The sequence below is a fragment of the Lepus europaeus genome, chromosome 7, assembly GCF_033115175.1.
Source record: "Lepus europaeus isolate LE1 chromosome 7, mLepTim1.pri, whole genome shotgun sequence".
NCBI lineage: Eukaryota > Metazoa > Chordata > Mammalia > Lagomorpha > Leporidae > Lepus > Lepus europaeus.
The window spans coordinates 34,653,393-34,674,423 of record NC_084833.1 but is presented as its reverse complement, the minus strand read 5'-3'; the positions used below and the strand labels follow the sequence as shown (position 1 = coordinate 34,674,423).

General features: G+C 39.7%; 1 protein-coding gene across 1 annotated transcript in view; it reads right to left on the bottom strand.

Moving 5' to 3' along the window:
* Positions 1-20,792, bottom strand: part of MPPED2 (metallophosphoesterase domain containing 2) — a 201,840-nt gene extending 181,048 nt beyond the window's left edge. The window contains exon 1 of the mRNA XM_062198054.1: positions 20,665-20,792. Coding sequence (XP_062054038.1) covers positions 20,665-20,792 — 128 coding nt within the window. The remainder of the gene's footprint in view (positions 1-20,664) is intronic.
* Between the last annotated feature and the right edge of the window lie 239 nt (positions 20,793-21,031).

The following is a 21,031-nucleotide window of genomic DNA, read 5'->3' as shown; positions in this document are numbered from 1 at the left end:
TCTCTCTCTCCCACTTCCCTCCATCTGTCCTTCCTCTCTATCCTAGCCTTCCCTTCCCCTCTCTCCCTCACTTCCTCTCTCTCTCCTTTCCTCCCTCCCTCCCTCCCTCCCTCCCTCCCTCCCTCCCTTCCTTCCTTCCTCCTTCTTTTCTCCTAGCTTGGTAACACACCAAAATTTGACAAGAAAAAACTGAAGCCAAAAAATGCTTTATAGTCACAACCAATTCTTTTCAAATAGTTAGCAAACCTGGTGCTCCTCATTTGGACAATTACAGCCAAAAGAAGGATCTAGTTTCAAAGTGCAGCAGCTCATTTGAAGTGGGACAAGCATGGTTAATTTTTTCTGTGAGAAAATGGTGATGAATAGAATAGAAAATAAAGATATCTTTAAAGCTAGACAAAAAAATTGTTTAAACTCAGGAAGGTCATCAATTTAGAAATATTATCCAGATAATTTTTCAAATTGCAGAGAGCAGCTTTCAGGGTATCTTAAGTGGCTACCCATGAGAAACACTCCTTGGAGAGCAGTAGAAATGAAAATGACAATAGCCACACTGGAGGAGCCTGCTGCAGCAGAACCTACAGGAGGCCATGGGGGTCTCAAGGTGCATAATCACCTTCTTTGTAAGCCAATATTAGAAAGCAACAGTAACAAAGGTGATTATGATTTTTAGTAAAAATTGATTATAGATTGCAATAATCTTTAATGCTTTATGACATTATTTTGCAAACTAAAATGATCTTTAAAACTACACCCAATACTAGTCACACAGGTATTTGGCTTTGTAGAAATTTGCTGCCTTAAACTGTAAACATGAACATTTCTACATTTGTATGGTATGCTTGAACTAAAATTCACTAATTGAAAAAGAAACTACACTCAATTTCCTTCCTCAAGAAATATTTTTGATGCATTTGAAAAATAATATGAGAACACCAAACTGTAAATACTTTTCAAAGTCTTACTGAAAAAAATCATAAGCTATTTTAGAAAGCTTTCCTTTTTTGATTTAAAATGCATAACATCTTTTAACAGAAAAAAAAATTCCTACATTTGTATTTTAATTTACCATTCATTACATTTATTTCTTCCCATTTCCCTCTATTGTTTATTCCATATGAAACATGTTTTAATACTGCCTCAAAATCCACAGATCATCATTTGTTATCAAGTGCCTACACTCTGTTGGTGTACTACTGTAACTGGCATGCCTTTCCTTTTTGAAAACAGTTTTCACATTTAAGCAAAGGGTGTAATTAATGCTATAGCTGCCTGTTGCCTAGTAGGTTTTTGTCAATAATGTAGTTAATAAACAGAGGCTTTGTGGGTAACCACATTGTAATAGGTCATCTAAGAACTTATACCATTTTTTATTTCCATCTTAAAAATTCATGAATTAAGAAAACCTCAGTGGAGAGGGCAGGTGATTTGCAAAATAAGACAGTCTCATTTGTCACTGAAATTACTGATTTCTGAAGTTGGCAATTATTATCGTTGTGTTAAACTATTTACTTTCAAGGAAATTGGTAGAGAAACCTCAAAACAAGTTTGAGTCATCTGCCTTAAGGATCCCTTTCAAAGAGCTAATTAAGCTATGTATTTCATAACAGTCACTAAAAAAAGACTAACTTTTTAAATTATGTAAAACATTTTCTGTAGCTAACTGCCTGAAAAGCTTCAGATTGCTTTGTACTTCCAAGCAACACTGAATAGCATTTACTCTTAGTAAGCAGAAGTTGTCACAAGTGACAGAAAGTGATTAGCAATCACTTGCTATAAGACACGAGATAGACTTAAAACTCCCATTTACCCCCTACTGAACCAATATCTGAGCTCATTCTGGAGGACATGAACAAGTATTTCTCTAGCAACTACCGTAAGTAAAAATATGAGCCTAGCTTTGCAGAATGCAACAAATTTGATCACAAAGGAAAATGAAACACGCACCCTAATACTAACTCAAGACACTTTACTTGGAGAAAAACAGCCTGCATCCCATAACATTTTATGGTACCAAATGAGATGCAGACGATGTAATTTCACTTATGTGATTCACTTACAAGCAATGCAAATGCAATCTTGCTGATTACATTTAAAACAAAAGACTGAATCTGCTTATTTATAGAGCAGATCTGTAGTCATGCAAAAATCATGTTACCCCCTACCCGGTGAGGAACAAAAAGAAAACAATCTAGCTAAAGACCTTTTCATCTCCATAGAAAGAAAAATGATGTTACATGAACCTCAGGTTGACCCAGTATGCTTAATAATGTGGCTTCTCTGTGCCCTCAATAGAAAACAAGGTCAGCTATGAGAGCAATTGTTAGCTAGGGCATTCAACTCACATGCAAACATGCCCAGGGTTTTATTTGTTTTTTAGATGGCCAAAAGTATTCAGTAAGCACTGGCATCTATATTCAGTTTGAGACCTTCCTTTTTTTGTGCATGTGTGTGTATGTGTACACAAATGTATTTGTATATAGGAAATACAGATGTTCAGTTTCTACAGAGAAAGATGCTACAACCAATACATTCATTAGTAGGACTCTTCTCAATGCATATTTTATGAACTTCTCTGCTTAGTAAGTTGAAGTCTTAAGCATTCCAGAGCTACTATTTTTAATCATCACCGAAAACTAGAGCCTTGATTAGATAATTTTCCTATTACAAAGTTCAATAGTTCAACTGAAAGTGAAATTCAATGGTTTCAACTAAAAGTGAAAGCTGCTGCCAGATGCCATCTCTGAACTTCCCAGAAGAGAGCTGGAAGAATTCTCCTCCCTCCCACGATGCCCAGTTTTTAGAGATCTAACAGGTACTACTGGCTCACCAGCAGCAATTGAGCCAATGCCCAGCTTCCAGTCTTTGCACCAACATCGTAGGCATTTGGTGACAGCCTTAGGGACAGATAGATCTGCAGCACCCTAGGCAAAAAGGATCATCGCCAAAGTCAGCTTGGGCCCAGCTGCAGTTTTATCTTAAGAAGTTGAATGTGATACCACCCACTTGCCACAGAGCATTTTCCAGGAGAGGAATTGTATGTTGCTGCAAATGCTCCTGGTAGAATAATTTGTGACCACAGGGTTTTTCAAGCCTATTGAACAAGACACACTTCAATGGCTGACCAAGTGATGCCAACACTATTTATATATAACACTAGCACCTTTATTGTGCAATGGCAGCATTTTTTATTAAAAATATTTAATAGCCATAAAAATTGTGCATATTTATGTGGTATTATCTTCTGGTTTTATTACCTGTATATATTGTTTCAGATGCAATCTGGGTCAATAAATTTATCCTCTCAAGCATTTAACATTTCATCAAAGCATCCAAAATCCTGTATTCCAGGATTTTCTAATAGAGAAATGTACAGTGTATTATCTATTGTCACTCTACTGTGCAATTAGAACCTAGAACTTCTTATTCTTTTCTAGCTATAATCTAGTACCCATAAATCAACCTTTCTTTCTTGGTTGGAAACATCATTTCCAAATAGTAACCTCTGCAAAATTCTGAAAAATGTAGGTGCGAGGGGCCAGCATTGTAGCATAAGAGGTTAAGCCATTTCTGGGGATGCCTACATCCCATAAGGAGGAGCCAGGGATAGAGTCCCACTCTGTCTCTGCTTCCCATCTAACTTTTTATTAATGCACCTGGGAAGCAGTATAGGATAGTTCAAGTTCTTAGATCCCTGCCACCCACATGGGAGCCCAGAACAAAGTTCCTGGGTCCTGAATTTGGCCTGTCTCAAGCGTTTGAGGAGTGAACCACTGAACAGAAGATATCCTCTCTCTCTCCCTCTCTTTTTCTCTCTCTCCCTCTCTCTCTCTTCTGTCTTTAAAATAAAAATGAATAAACATTTTTAAATGCAGGTGCTTTTGAAGTTACCTGTGAGCTTTGATATTCAACCACAGTCAAGTCTCAAAACTATACTCATATTGAACTTTTAAAAATGCAAGAAAATGCATCCAACCATACATCTTCTTGTTCCAAAAGACCTAAAATCATATAGGTTTGCTCATCGCCACACAGTGCAAGCAGTGGGCCAGAAGCCATCTAAGTTGTTTGGAATGTAAATCATTATCCAAGCTCACGGCATATGGCCACACACATCTCAACTCCCACATCCCAGCAAAAATGCAATTGCTGTCCAAGTGCGCACAATCACTGAGTAGGAAATGGCAGTTGTCTATGGAGCCCAAAGGGCCGGGAGATGCTGACAGACTTGAGAGGAAGCAGGGGACACTAGAATGGTAGGAACAGTAGGAAATATTCTGAAATGAAAGCAAAGTGAGATTCTCCGGGGCAGAAAATAGCTGCTCCTGTTCATTTTAAACTGTTTTCCACTACACTCTGCCTCCCGTGGGGAGCCTACCTGCTTCATATTTGGGAAAAGAATCAAACTTGGACTATCCTGGTGCACACGTACAGGGGAAAACTAGGAAATAACACTGAAAAACAATTTGGTAGAATTAACTCAGATGCTCCCCAAAAGCTTAATTTGGACATGTTCTTGAAGAAATTCTCCCATACTCCTCCGACTCAGCATTTAATGTCTGCTCCAAACTGTAAGGTTCTTAAAGGGGGCTACATCCCATTAAAGGGTCATAAAGAGGCAAACTATACTGAAAACTAGCAGTACTGTGTGACCTTGATTGTGTCTCTCAACCTCTTTGCATGTTCATCCACCCAATGTAAAATTCTCTACCTAATGTTTTTCTCACAGCACACAAGTATAAAAAAATCTTTGCTGTTCTATTAAAAGTATACATAATTACTTTATCAAGTTTTATTTGGTTCAGAAGCACTTGACTGTCTCCCTTAACTGGCATGATCTGTATAGCATACAGACAAGATGGTTTATGGTTCTTCCTTATTTTGACTGCTGAACCCAAGATGACACTCATTCATTCATTTGTTCATCAATAACAATTTATTTATGTATCACAGAACAACCCCTGCCCTCCATGCTCCTTCCATAATAAGTAATAAGTAATAATAAGTACTTATGGGTTCACTGACTGTAAACATTCTAACATTCTAACCCTTTTGTTCATTTCCTCTCTATCCTGCAGATGGTTTCTAAGACCATGAACAATCAAAACAACTTTATCATCTATTCAAATATTTTAGAGTGAGCTTCTAATTTCCAAGTAAAGCTATCAGAGGATTATAGAATCCCAAAGGTAGCCTCAATCACTTCATACCAAAATAACCAAAATAGGAGAGCTGCCAGCAACCCATCCTCAAGATATTGATTAGTATGTGACATTTGCTGCAAGCTCTAAGCCAAAACACCGAAGCCAGCCAGCAAGGTGCACAAGAGACTAGCGTTCAGGCACGCATGTTAATAGCAGGGATGACTCTCTTAAGAGGACAGAGAGATTTTGAGTCCAAAGAGAATTTACTGGGGGATCAAAGTGATAAAAGAAATACACAATGAAGACCGTTTATTGATCTATTGAAGATGCTTTTAATTAGTGAGCACTTGGGCATTGCAGAAGATTCCAGATCAGCCAGCATGAATCCTATCCTTAACGGAACTTCCAGTCTAGAAAGTGAATGTATTCTATTTGGGGTTATCTCCCTATACTGACACATGTAAATTTCAAAGCACAGGTGACTGGTGCTATAAAGTTGGTGGATTTAAATTGTTCAAGTCTATGTATTGTTGCTCTTTTGATCTTTGTCCCATGTGATTTTCTGTTCTGGGAGTAGGCTCTGAGAAATAACTGGGAAAAGGAGATGTTACAAGCACTTTCTTCTACTCTGACGAGGGGAAAAAAAGATGCTTCGATCTTACTGCTTATTAACCTTCTCCCAAGACTTTGGCTGGACTGGAAAGTCTTCTACCTTCTTCTTCTTCTATTCCTACTACTACTACAACTACTACTAGTAGTAGTGACAACATCACCATGAACAAACACCTCTACAGAATTTCCTATGTCTCCAGGAAATGTAAGTACTATACATAAATGAACTGATTTAACCTTTGCAATAGCCCTTTGTGGGAGGTGCCAAGTTTCCCCTCAGAGAGGCTAAGTAACTGATCAGAAGTCACAAAGACATTAAGAAGCAGACCAAGATTCAACTTTGGCAGTCTGGTTCCAGAATCCATATGCTTAAACAGCATACTCTAATACTTCCCTACCCCAATAATGCTTGGGAATATACTCCTAGATCCTTATGCATATAATCCAAAACTATTTATTAAAGCCTTGAAGGTTAAATTCCACTCCATTTTCTCAACCTACTGAGCATTCACATTTATTTTTTAAACTCTAAGCAAACGACTAAAAAGAGGGAGAGAATGATTGAAACAAATACAGCCAACCCTATGTGCCTGAGCTGCCTTCATGGGTCCCTAATCTGGCTCCATATGTGAGCAAACAAGATACATAAATCTGAGTAGATTGGTGGTTCATATAAACAATTCAGAACCTTATCATGCCTCTCTGAACTGACTTCAATTCATCAAAAATGTAGGAGCAGGTTATATATGGCACCCTCCATTAACTGAAACACACCAATAAATTTCCAAAATGTGGAACTCAGCACCAAAAAAAAAAAAAAAAAGTGGGTGGAGAAATCTCCACATACACCATGGAACTCTGTGCAGCCTGTGTCTCCTCGGTGCGATCTTGAGTCATGCATAATGCAACACCGCAACTGCTAACAGCAGGCGCGCACCAGATAATTTACACTTGTTTTTATGGACACGAGAAACTGATCTTTGAAGCTGTCCCTAATGAGATTCCGCTTGGCCCTAACAGCATCCTGAGAGAGTGTTCCGGTTTTCTGCTTGGCATCCGGTGCATATTTATAACGCAGAATACAGGCTCATTTAAATTGCGCATGTGGATTTTGGTGTCTTCCTTATTTTAAAGAAAGATTTTCATATACTAAGGAGCACTGGCTTCTCAATTACCAAACCGTACTTTACCTAAACAATGTCGCTGCCAATCACTGCAGGTCCTTATCAAAGAGGCAGGTCCATCAAAGTGCTTCTACCTGCAGGGCAAAACACTCCACAGACCCTAACCCTGCATTCAAGTTCAGAGACCCAATTAGGTCTTCAGCCAAAGGGCACCTCCAGAAGTCTAATTACATAACACCTTCCTCAGCAGACACAGCCATGGGGAAAGTGAGGGAGAAAACCTCAAGGTAGTCACCTAAATTAAAAACTTCCTGCCCCAAAGTGTTTGCTGTGCAACCTTCTCTTTCTTTCTCCCCTTGTTTAATTTCTGCCGCATGTAGAATGCCTTCTTAAGCCTGGCAGTTTATATCAGGGTCTCCCCCTCCCCTAGCCACAGTCATTCGGTTTTCAAGGAGTTTGTAGCTCAGTTACCCATAATCAGAATTCCGTTACATACTTTTTTCGAATGTCAGTTGTTCTGCCTTTAAATACATTTCTTGGAAAAGGTTTCAACTACTATAAAACAGCAATATTGTTATGAAGGTGTTACCTGTTTTAACCCACAGTACAGGCTCCTGCTGAAATAGTTACACTATGAGAGCTTTAAGAGTTTACCATTTCTGAAAACACAGAACCTAGGAGCACAGAATAAAGACTGCTTTGCCTTACACAGAACACAGGATTCTTAGGACAAATCACTTGTTTTCATGGCCTTTATTTCAAGTACCTACAACATAAGAGGAAACTTCAAAAAATTCTTGGGAAATGGAACTCAACTTTATTTTTATGCAAACAGTTTTTTTTTTAATGCATGCATAGTTTTTTCATAATACATACTTTCCATGAACTTGTTGAAGTAGGGGAAGCTGTCAATCAAACTCCTGGTAAGTGGGCTGAGTACACCGTAATTGATTTCATACTTTTAACCAATAATTGATGACTCCTAGTATGACCAATGAATAAGCATTTTATAAGGACTTAAAACAAAATATTTTCTGATGCTTCTGTTCTTAATTTAGGAGAACAATATAGAAAACCCAAACATTGAGGGTCAAGTTGATAGCGAAACCTTGATTTTTTTTCCTATGTTAGAAAAGAGAGCTTACTACAGTCAAAGCAAGAGTCAACTGATGGCAGAAAAGGTTACAGCGTTAGTGTAGGAGCATCAGAAATACTCACTCTGAGCTTCATCCAGCTCCATCCTGAAAAAAATACGGGAGACTTATATAAGTTACCCTTTTTAAAGCCAAAAACACCGTCATGTTTCAAAACATGCTTTCCAAAGAATGGAGATTACAAGGGAATACAACTTCCTGGAGAAGCACATATAAACCCCCTGAATCATTCTGCAAACTCAAGTCTCATTCATTCATTCATTCAACAAGAATTCGTGGGTGTCTAAAATTTGCCTTGCACTGGGATAACTGTTGTAGATACAGACAACAGCAACAGCAACAAACCCTCAACAACAGGATTGCTGTCTTCATAGAGTTTATAGCTTGGAAGAAGATAAACTTTTCATTAAAAAAAATTAAAATGTGCATGGGTGATAGGTATAGCACTACTTGTAGGTACTCTGAGTTGTGTATAAATGGACACCTAAGCCAGAGAAGGGGTAGAGGTTTCCCGAAGAAAGTGACAAAGGTGGAGGGAGAAAACAGGGTTTAGGGAAGACTGTTAAGGTCACGCAGAGCCTCAAAGTGGAAGACAGTGGATCAGCCTGCTGTTCTGCACCTCCCAGTACCTCTCCACTTTAAAAAAAAATAAAAAATAAATGCAGGAGGCATGCCTAGAAAGCTGAGCTTTCCCTCAATGTCAGCACTGAATCCAGACCGTTTTGAAGATCTTGGGGAAAAAAAATTAGTGGACAGATCACCAAAGCTGGCACTAACTGTTGCCAAACGTCTGGCTGGCACCAATGTGCAGACTAAATTGGCCATAAAAACCTGACTGTAGTTCTGCTTCTCTCAATGGAAATCATTTTGAGATCAACAATGAGGCTTATCCAGAGGCCCGTTTTAGGAGGAGACCTTGAATTTTGAGCTTAACTCAATTGCATGGTTTAGGGCAAGAGTTTCAGATTTCAGATGTGCAGTCAAGTAACCAGATCCCATCAGAGTTTTAATGGCTTCTAAAGAATCCAAAGTGTTAAATCCTTTTCCCAGCATCCACCAAAACAACCAGGGGGTACTTTCCTCCAACTCTTACACTCCTCTCCCAGTCTCTTGTTCTCATACTCAAAGTTACCAATTCACTAATCCATTTAACATTTGTTTCTTAATTCGGAAGTTTGATAATCATCTGTGCTGTGAAACAGGGCTCATGCACTTTTCCTACCCACTTTGAAAAATACTGACAGAGAAGAAATGAAATAACTAAAGGAGAACATTTCCAAATGGTGCTTTATTTCTGGAATGACACTATTATCACAACACCTTATAAACCTGGAGAAAGTTTTCACCCAAGCTAAACAACTCCAGAGAAAGGCACAGCATTGACAGTGTCACTGTCCCAGGCAGCATAGTGATTTCTGTTTTTTAAGTCTGTGCCCCTGGCTATTAGGAAGTGAACAGAGACTCAATCCCTTTATCCTGGTGTGCGAATCCCTTGGGAGGCAGTACAATCCTAAAAACTTCTTGATGAAAAAAAAAGAAACACACCAAACCTAACTGGTCTGTAGTGCTCAAGTCATTTTGCTTTAAAAAGTTGTGACAAATACAGATGAGTTGAAAAAAAAAAAAAATCAGTTACGATGATGAAGGATCGTGTGTGACCTCCACAACTGCAGAGCTGGTGAAGCTCCAGTGTTAATGTGATGGAAGCAATGATGATAAATAATAGTATTCTTAATAACAGTAGCAACATGGAGTATTTAGATGCTATGCCAAATGCTTAGGTAAGCACTACACATCATTTAATATAACCCTTACCATTACCTTTCAAAGCATATTAAGATCCCCACTGCAAAGATGAGGCATTTGTAGCAGAGAATTTAAGTAAACACATGTAAGGCAGGGTGGAGGGGACAGACTCTATCTGGACATAGTTTTCTATTTGTAATTCTGTCCAGATTTCTGCTTAGCATTAATCATTCCACTCCCAAACTCTCCCCCTCCAAAATACAAGCCTTCATTCTCATTCTCATTCTCTCTCTCTCTTTCTCCCTCCCACCCCCACCCTTTAAATCTAGCAGTGGCTCCTGCAGCCCATTGTGCAGCACCTCACAAAACAGCATTCTCTGTTTATAGTGTGACACAACCTTCCCCACAGAGTGTGAGAGGAGGAGTAAAATCCACTAATGGCCAGAAAATTCATTTTCATTCTACACGTGACAAAATAAACACCTCATAAAAGCAGGTAAGCAGAAGCTACTTTTCACCCTGGACTGCTCTGTCTTCATAACCTTTGAAAAGGAAGAGCCGACTAGAGGGAACAGGCCCTCACTCACACACACACACACACACACACACCAGAATCATGGCATAAAGGGAGTAGGATAAAAGCAAAACTCCTTGTGGAAAGTTAAATTATTTTTTTCCTCCAGTGGGGGCACCTCTCATTAATACAGACCATGGCTGAATCTGCAAAGGTCCTTTCAGTGCAAATCCTGGCTGAATTAGCAAGCTCTAACAGAGCCTGTCTGAAAAACCAGGGCACTTGATTTCCCTGAACCGAGGAGTTCCCTAAAGGGCTCATTCCCCCCCCCCCTTTTGTGCACAGAAAATGAAGCTCCACTTACACATTGGAGGAAATATTTCAAAACATTCCCTTTTTTCTCAAAGTGCAGAATTTATGGTAACAGATAATTAACAACAAATGACAAACAATTTGAGCAGTAAAGGTCCCCGTTTGGTTGCCAAGATGATGGTATCAAATTCCAAGATAAACAGCGGAGCGTGCCGGCTGCCATTAACATTGTGGTGGGGTCGAGATGGAGCGGTGCAAGACAGAGGGGCCATCCACCAGCAAGGGGCACAGTGTGGCGCGAACAACCTCCCACAGGGTTATTACTGCCCTTCTGAATCCGCAGGGGCCAGTGGGGAGTGAGGACAGAACAAGGCTTACACTACTGTACTGAATAGAATACCCCAGCCTTTAGATTTCACATGGGGAAAGCATTAGACTCTTCTTTGAACAACTTTATGGAAGAATTAGAATTTAATATCCTTTAGGAGTTAACACCTCCTAGTCTGTTCTTCCCAAAGATCTACCCTTCTCCATTTGTTGGGTTTCAGTGTTACCAGCTGTGCCTATGTATGGGCGTGAAGAACAAAGTGAAAACAAGTTAACCTGTAAAAGTCAGACTTTGAGCACAACATATGGGAAAACTCCTAGATAATAACAGATGGCAAACTTTGGGAAAGTGCAACTTCAGATATTCTGACTTTTCTCCAAAGTCAGTTTTTAGTTCGCTGTTTTTTTTCAAACAGACCTTTTTAAAAGACTGAACTATGAATTGGATGTTATTATGTAAATAGGTCTAAAAAATTATTCCTTCTCAGTGATCAAAACAAGTCAATGTATCAAAAATTGCTATCCTGGTTGTTTCAAATGCTTGGGTTCCTGGGTAAGTTCACTGGGCATTCTTACCCAAGAAAGCCAAATGCATTTATGTGTCATGTCCCTGTTGCCTGATGTTTTAGGGAAACTGACCCTCTCCCAGGACAAAGACAAGCCCAAGGTCAGGACATAACTGCCAACATAATTGTGATCTCACAGATTTATACTTGCTGGATATCTCCCCCCAGCCTCTCTTACTCTCCCCTTCACAAATACCCCCATTTCTCTTCACATGAAAATTATCTCCTCCTTATCTCCTGTGCCCACCGATGTTAGTCCATTTGGGATGCCTATAAACAACAGAAAGTTACTTCTCACAGTTCCAGAGCCCAGGAGGTTCAAAATGACGGTGCCGGCAGATTCAGTGTCTAATGAAGAACTGCTCCCTGGGCCACAGATGACGCCTCACTGCTGTGCCCTCACACAGCGGAAGGGGCAAGAGCTATTATGGAGGCCTCTCTTCTGTGGGCACTGATCCCACTTACGAGGGCTCCACCATCCTGACTGAAGCACTTCCCAGAGGCCTCACCTCCTAATATCGCCATCTTGGAGTATTGCAACAGGAATTTTGGTGGGGCACGAATATCAGACTACAGCACCACTGAACCAGGACCAGCACACAATAGTTCTGTAATTTTGAAAAAGAGCATATATTAAATACAAATGAATCAGAGCAATGAGTAGGAGTTTTGTAATTAAAGGCATCTAATACAGTTTGGTAGACTTCCGTGGTTACCTTCACAGTTTTAAAGCAAAGCAAACAAAACGTAGAAAAATTTTCCAAAACTCAGCACTTAACAGAGCTGGTAAAACATCTATAGCACAGCAAAAGGCTGAATCTTTCAGGAAATTAGGGAAATGTGCAGAGGTTGCTTAACTGGTGAAAGACAGGATTTTGCTCTTAAGTTTAAAGCCTTTGTTCAAAACACAGTTAAATTAAGGGTACAATACAAAAAAAGTTTGAAACTCGCTCTGAGGCCCAAATACCTAAAACAAAATACCACACAAGCAAGTCACTTTTCTCAGTCAACCAGTATAAACGCCAGAATACCCCCGAAGAAAGATAGGAAAGGACATTTCCCCAATCCAGAAATTATCCAATCTTTGATCTGGAAGGTTTCGGGGACTGCTGTACAAGAAATAAATGGGTTTCGGTAGAGTCCACATTACTGTGTGGAGTGTTGCAATCTTTTAAGGAAGTCACTAACAACAGAGAAACTTCAATAATGGCCTAATTCTCACTCTGAATTTCAAGGCTCAATACAATCAAGTACTAAAATGTATTTGCTTGCTTTATTAACTTACAATGTGTTCAATGTGTGTTTTTTTTTTTCTTCTTTCTTTTAAAAACTAGCTTCAGCAACTTCAACATGTAACACAAAACTGCACAAAGATTTAAGCCAACTCATAAGGCTTATATTCTGGATTACTGGTCAAGAAGAACACACACAAAAAAAACCTGGAAAAAATGCACTTTCTTATTTGAGTGTATCTTGCCCCTCTACAGGGACAGAGATTGAAGAAAAATGTCTTCAAAACAAAATAGAACAAAAATATGCAGACCCAAATACTGCAAGGGCCAATAAATTTAACAGAGTTTCCTCTTTGCAGAGTTAGTGTTTCCACACAGACAAAGCCTCCAAGTGTACTTGTTACATTCAGAAAATATAAAGGAGACTAACATGGTGGTCTGCAAAAGTGTGGTGGTTTTTTTTCCATACTGATATTGAAATAATAGCCCAAGCAGGCAAGGACTGCTACTGACACACAGTATGCTATGAAAATCTTAAAGGGAAAAAGTCCCAGGAAGCAGAGAGCCAGGAAAATACTGCAAATGAAGAAAAACAAGCTGGTGAATAGACCTTCCAAGGCTCAGTAAGCTTCCTCTCCATTTTGAAAACAGATCAGAGCTACCTAAAGTGTATCACCCAAGGTATGGCAGATGCAGTGGCATCAGCTTTATTTTGCATCCAAAAAGCTCATCTTTTGGGGCTCTAAAATCTCAGATTTGAAACTGAATAGTCTCAAATACAGACTACCCACTGCATGATGTCTTGTTTAGTTTTCCTTGCCACTCATGTAATTTTATCAGAGCATCTTCATGAAGAAGTTAAAAAAAAAAGTATTTAAAACAGGAAACAGAGTCAACACTAAGAAGTGAACTGATGACTCCACAGTTTCAGGATATGTTTATCCACTGGCCATAGTCACATTTTCTCTATTATTCTTTATTTATTCCTTTAAATGTAAGCAACTGTTTTAGAATTCAAAATCCAGGTATGACGTAGTAGATAAGAAATGTTTTACTTGTCAAAATTCTTTACTCTCCGAAACAGTCAGTAGCCAAAACAACAAACAAAAAATACTACCCAGTTATGCAACTTACAGCTAGGGCTCTAGGAATAAATCTACGTGAACAACAACAACAAAAATCTAACTTCAGACTGCTTCCTTAATGCTCAAATACAGACAAAGAAATCTACCGAACAGATAGTCAGCGGTAACACAAAGTCCAACTGTCACGGACCACGAGACGGGTACCCTCAGGGAGAGCATAAGAAAAGAACTTATTTTTAAAAAGAAATGAGAAGAGGAAAAGAAAAACACTCTCTGTTTATCTATGAGTGCAAACTAAAAGGGCCATTCAGCATCTCCAAGATGAATTTCAGTTTGAAAACATTAAAAAAAATTATGGCCATGCTAATGTGCAGGCCAGTGATAAATCTGTAATGAGAATAAGAAAGTGGCTTACCAAGACGGGAGTGTGTGTTTAGAATTTCTTTCTAACAGCTAATGCAGCCAGCTCCATAGCAAAGGATACATTTCCTCCTTGTTGGTGAAGTGCCATTTTCCTGAGCCCCAGACATTTGTTCCTTCATTGATATTATTCTTTCCCTGTGTGATGGGTCATTTCTCTCCCACCACCAACACATCCCTATCATAGCTCACTAATAGACTTTTTCCCTATGGAATATTACTAATGATGTGAGACTTGTGTTCTTCATTTTAAACAAAGGAAAAAGTCAAAACTAGGAGAAATCCCAGATTGTCAGAATGGGAAGGGATGATGTTAAAGGTGGTCAGGTTTAACCACTGTTGAGGAACCTGAAATTCTGAAATGCCCACCTAGCCGAAGATCGTAGGGCTAATTAGTGGCCATAACAGAACTCGAATCCAGGTTACTGCAACACTGTCAGGTAACCTATCACAACAAGCTATTTACTTATTGATAATGTTTACTCTGTTGACTTCCAAAAATTGAATTTGAAGTTTTTTTTTAAAAACATTTTTTTCCCCTTCAGTTAGATGACTAAGCTGTAGGCAACATCACTGGGATTATTCTTATTTTCCCATACAGGGACAGGCTGAATGCAACAGAGCCATTGAATAGCTTTTGGCCTAGTCTTTAAGTATAACACAAATTTGAAGAAGGTGCCATCCAAGGAAGTGAGGTCCAAAAAAAGCAGAATATCTGCATCAGAGCAAGCCTTTAATGTAAATCTTGCAGACAGAGTAGGAGGACTTGGAGACAATCATTCTTTTGAATAGCTTTTATCATAAAAGTATTATATAGTTATTGTAAAAATAATCCAAATTATATAAAAATGTATAAAATAAAAAGTTAAAGGTTGTTACCCAACACTCCCTCCTCCAAAGTCATTCCCAAAATTGTTTCCTAAATAATCACCCATAATGTTGGTATTTATTCTTCTAGAGACCTTCACATATTTTTAATCTATAACACTCTTCCGTAACTTGTTTCTGCACCTAAAGAGTATTTAATCCAGATTTGAAAAAAAAAAAAAAAAAAAAAACCCTTTTACTACTTCCAATCACGTTCTTGAACTGGGTAAGAATGAACCCTCAGATCAAACAAACAAAACCCTGTAAGAATTTGGCATGGAATGATTAACAAGATAGCCTAAACTACAGGTCATTTCTGATTAACAATGCCTAAGCCACACTCATGGATATCACATAATGCAATAACATAACAAGAACACAAGTTCAACTTGTCACATTTTATGCAGATTAGAAAGGAAGATATTAACATTTATCTCATGCTCACTAGCTACTAGACAAAAACCAAAGCTATTCCTACAATATTTAGGCATCAAATGATATCTTTTAGGAATATATGCCACACACATTATCTCACTTAATATCTACAACCATCATAAAGCATTATTAAGCCCATTTTACAGATCTGAAGACCGAGAGCCAGAATCCTTCCATTATCACCCAGTCAAGCCTGTAACTGGTAAGGATCAGCATCTGTACACAGATCTGTGATTTCAGAGCATATGCTCAGTTACCAAGTCCTCTTTCCCAGCTCAGGCCCTTTGCAGGCAATCCTACTTAGTTTTGGTTAACTGCTGATGCTTCTGCGTTAACCACAGACATTGTGAAAAGCCATCCCATTGATGCGGGTACAGGGACTTAGGTGCAATCCAAGGGAAGAAAGGTCTTTATGATTCCAAAGAGAACAGCAAGGCAGCACGTGGCTCACAGGAGTCCTTCCCACACCAGGACTGTGAACTTGCCTGGAGTACCTAGAGGTGGGTGAGACACTCCAAAGCTGTTTATGATCTTGACAGGCACTAAATCAGCCTTACAGCTTCCCAACCCTCACAACCAAAAACCCCACCTGGCAGTTTCCAGGGTACGGTGCTGGTAATGACTCCTTCAGGGAGACAGGACAAAACTTAGCAGTCACTTTCTTATTCACTCATCTATTTATATGTCACAGATTTTCAAAATGAATGAAGACAATGTAGAATTGAAAATACCGGAATGAACAGAAGGATTATTCATGGTAACAGCTAGCATTTGAGTACAGACAAGGCACCCCTAAGAACTTCCCATTTAATAACTTTTTTATCCTTTTAACCCCCACAACTACCATTTCAGACAGGCACTGCTTTTTTATCATCCACATTTTTTCTTCTTCTTCTTCTTTTTTTTTTTTTGACAGGCAGAGTTAATGAGAGAGAGAGAGAGAGAAAGGTCTTCCTTCCGTTGGTTCACCCCCAAACGGCTGCTATGGCCGGCGCACTGCGCTGATCTGAAGCCAGGAGCCAGGTGCTTCCTCCTGGTCTCCCATGCGGGTGCAGGGCCCAAGCACTTGGGCCATCCTCCACTGCACTCCTGGGGCCACAGCAGAGAGCTGGACTGGAAGAGGGGCAACCAGGACAGAATCCGGCGCCCCAACTGGGACTAGAATACGGAGTGCCAGCACCGCAGGCGGAGGATTAGCCAAGTGAGCCGTGGCACCGGCCTATCATCCACATTTTTACAGATGGAAAAAGAAAACATAGAGAAGACATTTCTCCATGGTTGGTTACGCAGCTAGAAAGTGGTGCAATCAGTGGTGCAAGCCAACAAGCTGATTCCACTAGTGAGGTCTCCACTAGTGAGGTTACCAGTGCGCCACACTGTGAAAGAACACAACCTAAGTAAGATGCCAGGGACACTAATAATAAAGGCATGGTCGAGACAAAGGAAGTGGCTAAAACTGAAAACCGAATTTGACTTAAGCTTCCAATAGCCAATCCTTAAATAAAGAGATGAGGAATTAACCAGCCAATCTGCTTTGCATGGAACAGAGGGTTTTCCCATAATGTGGAACTTGGGAAAGCGGAGAAATCTACATACCTTACTAAGATGGTTTTTGGAGTATTTTATGAGGCCTCAGACCATTAAAACATACACAATCTTTGTGGTGTTTTAAGACCTATACCGGCTCCTTTAACACCTCCTTCCATCATCATTAAAAATACTACGCAATTTTCTCAACATTCTGCTTGGGAAAGATGAAAGGGTTGTGGAAAAATGAAGCCCTGTTAATTGTTAGGATTCAATCATAACATCTATTAGTATGTTCAAGAGTCTCAGTCAAAGGGGGCACAAACTCTAGGTTAAATTTGAGTCTGCCAACCCCAGCTGTGCTTTAATTTTCTTTCCCAAGGTCATATAGGATTGCTTTCTTTAAAAAAAATAATACTAATAGTCACCGTGTCACAAGCAGAGTCAAGCGAGCGATTCTTAGAAAGCTGGATGGCAGTCTTGTTAGAACTCACAGATGAAAACAAAACCAGGACCTCTTAAAGTCGGCTGAAATGTCGGCTCTGAAATCAGTAATGAGCTTCAGGAAGATGAGGACTGGGGCTTATTTAGCTTTGTTTTCCCACAGCAACACCTTGCAAATCTGCACTGTTTTCATTGAAATCTTAGTCTTAGTAGGTCACAGCTAAAAGATCCCTAGCTATCATTTGGTGCAATTGTTGACAGACGAGTAAACTGAGGCCAGGAGAACTGAAGTAAATCGCCCAGAGTCAGCCAAAAAGTTGAGTGGAGACCAACTGAATTAAATGGGAAGTGAGCTATTCTTTATCAAGGTGAGAAAACTCTAATTACCAACACCAGGTTGTACCCCAAACTAGCAGTCTTTATAGTGGATGAAATTGTAACTCCGATCCAGGTGGTCTATCATGTGCTTCAGAGACCTCAGGTGTAGGTGAAACAGGAAAGCAAAATAAATGAGCGACCATTCAAGTAGAAAAGAACAAATATCTTTAGGGAGAAGAACAACATTCGGCCATGACACATGGAAAATTTCTGAAAAGCTGAAGAAATTTCAGACTAAATATTTGTAATTATTTTCCAGGCGATTTAAGTTTCTATTTATAGTAAAGGGAATTTTAAGTATAAAGACACATAACATGATGGAATTGTATCATGATCTCTGAATGAGTACTATGGGGTCAGTCACTGTGCTAGCTCACAAAACAAGAGCAGAGCCTTTAACAAAGAAAGGTAGAGGCTGAAGAGGAGGTGACCCAGCACCCTGATGATACATACCTCTGCAGAAACATGCAACAGGTCACCAGGTGACAAAACAAAATAAGTTCCGAGGAAAAATCTGCAAGCATCGATCACAATTTCTCATTTCAATGCACAGTTAAATCCAAAGATCAAGGAATCAGTCAGTCAGTATTTCTGAGCATCTGTCACTTGCTCAGAACACAGTCCCTGCTTTAAGAAATAAACAATGTAGACATGAGGATAAGATTATGTAGCCAGATCCAACCGATAGATGACAGATATAGAAAAAAGTCATGGAAGTAGTATAACATTAATGCACATCAAAGAGAGGTGGCATGTTGGGCAGGCACAATCATTTTAGATAAGTAGAGTGACCTAACCAGGCTTTTAGGCTTTTAATGAGCAGAGCATTGGAAGGGCCCAAGGTGTGCTCAGGCGACAGGGAGCCGACTTGTGTGGCTGGGGCGCGTGGATCAGTCAGGAAGCCTTCATCGACACTAATGTGAAAAGACACGCTGGAGCCACACTGTGGATGAATCCTCTGCTCCCACATTACGAGTCTGGTGAAAGTTACACAGCTGTCTAGGTTGCCACTGCAAACCCTGTTTTCCAAGCCTTTCTTTTTTTCAAAAAGGTATAATTTCATCCTTCAAATTTTTCATGGCTAGATATAAGCAGGCCAGTTCTAAGGTTACATGATTTTTTAAAAATATCTCCCTGCGTTCCTAGTTTGCCAGTGGAATCTTACGCCAAGAGTAAGCGAGCAGAGGACTAAGCTGAGGTTCCCCATCAGTCATTTTCCAAAGAACAAGCAAAACTTAGTTTCTTTTACCTGGCTAAAAAAAAGGATCCACAAAGTTCTAATACATAACGTCACAGCAACACAACAGAGCTAAAGGTATCCCAAAGTGCTGCTTGCACACATCTCATAACATCTTTGAAGAAAAACAAATACATAGAACCAAAAGAATATTTGAAGCAAAAGATGCTCACAGTTCAGAAGATCCATTTTAAAACATATCACCTTAGAAAGTTTTCCCTAAAATCGTGATAGGGAGCCTTCACAATCATGAATGTATTCTGATTTTAACAAAGTACAAAATCCTTAGAAACAGTTTAGCGTTAACCATTTGCAAAGGTGTTTCTCCCTCCCTTGGTGCTTTTTTTGTTGTTTGAGCGTGCTGCCTTAACACTGCCACTTTGTAGAATCTCATCCTAGGCTAATGGAGAGGCTCTTCAGACTCTACTGGCGAAGCAGCATCCTAGTATTTATATTAATATCAAGGCAGTCAGGGGAAAAGCCTTTCTGTGTGGCTAGTGTTTCTAGATTCAAGTGAAGCACTGTGTGTACGTTTGGGGATGAGGGGCAGGGCGGTCCTGCTATTTCTTTAAATGCCCACATAAAACAATTAATAATAATAATAAAAAAAGAGCCTGTGACTTAGTCATGCCCCAAGTTCAATTCTTCCAGGAGTGGTAAAAACAGTCAACAGAGCCCTAACCTCCTTTTCTATGTTGACCACACAATAGTTTTCAAAGAGGTTTAGTCCTACCATGAAAGACTCATGTTAGACATTGGAGGGGTCACACAGCGATGAGCACCCGGCCTTGAATAAACAAGGGAGACGGTGACCTTTTGCCCCTTTCACTGAAAGCCCTGCACATCCTGAAGCAGAGGACCCCCCCCCCAAAAAAAAAAAAAAGTTGGTGTGCAACCAGGTGCTGCAAAATCCTTGCCTCTGGGTTTCTCCCACACTTTGTTCCTTATACAGCTTAAGCCTTGACATGACTTAAGTAGTATTAGGGAGTGAGAGAAAAGTACAATTTCTGGAACCAACTGTTCCACTGTCCCTTAATCCTTTGTTCCCTATATTGTTTGAGTCCTGTAGCATGCAGTACACGTCTCACTAGCAACAGGCAAGACAATGGATTTAGCAGTAGCTGGACAATTAGTCCCAATTAGGCCTATTTCCCAGCTGAATGTAAAGGGGTAGCCGGGTGAGGTGTGGGGGGAAAACTACAGAAATTTTAAAGAAATGTTTTATCATGAAAACAAGCAACACAATGGAAAGCAAACTGGACTTGTGATCAGGAAACCATCAAAATGAATCTGCATTAGGCAAATACCTTAACCTCTCTGTTCTCATCTACAAAGTATGAGCAACCTACCATCACCTTATGGTTGAAAGCGGTCTGAAAATTTGAAATGCTACACACATGTAAGGGACTCCTCCTGAGCTCCATTTGAAACCACAGATACCCATCTGTTCAGTAAATCGTTTACCTTTTATTCTCCCTAGCAGAAGTCATTTCTTATTTTCTCAATTGCTAATTTTTTACAGTTCAGACGTGATACTTACATATGTACATGTGGTGGCTGGAATCTGCTCTGGTTGATATTGTAGTGCGTGAATGCCTGGGTGGGGTTTGAGCTGTACTCGTCCACCGTTATGGTAACTTTGCCTTGAGAAGGAATCCCATGTGCCATCCTTCCTCCCTTTAGGCATGAGCAATTCACAACTTTCTGGAGCAGAAGATGGAAGCAGGCATGGTGCTATTCAGCCGACCTCCGAATACAAGGATCTACTCATCAATACCACTGTGCATTTCTGGAAGGAAAAGAAAAGAAAGAAATAAGGTTCTGAGCAATATTAAATTTGATGTCTAGACATGAAATTAGCTCAGTAAAAATAGGAATATGTGTTGCTTCCTCGTAGATAGAACCGC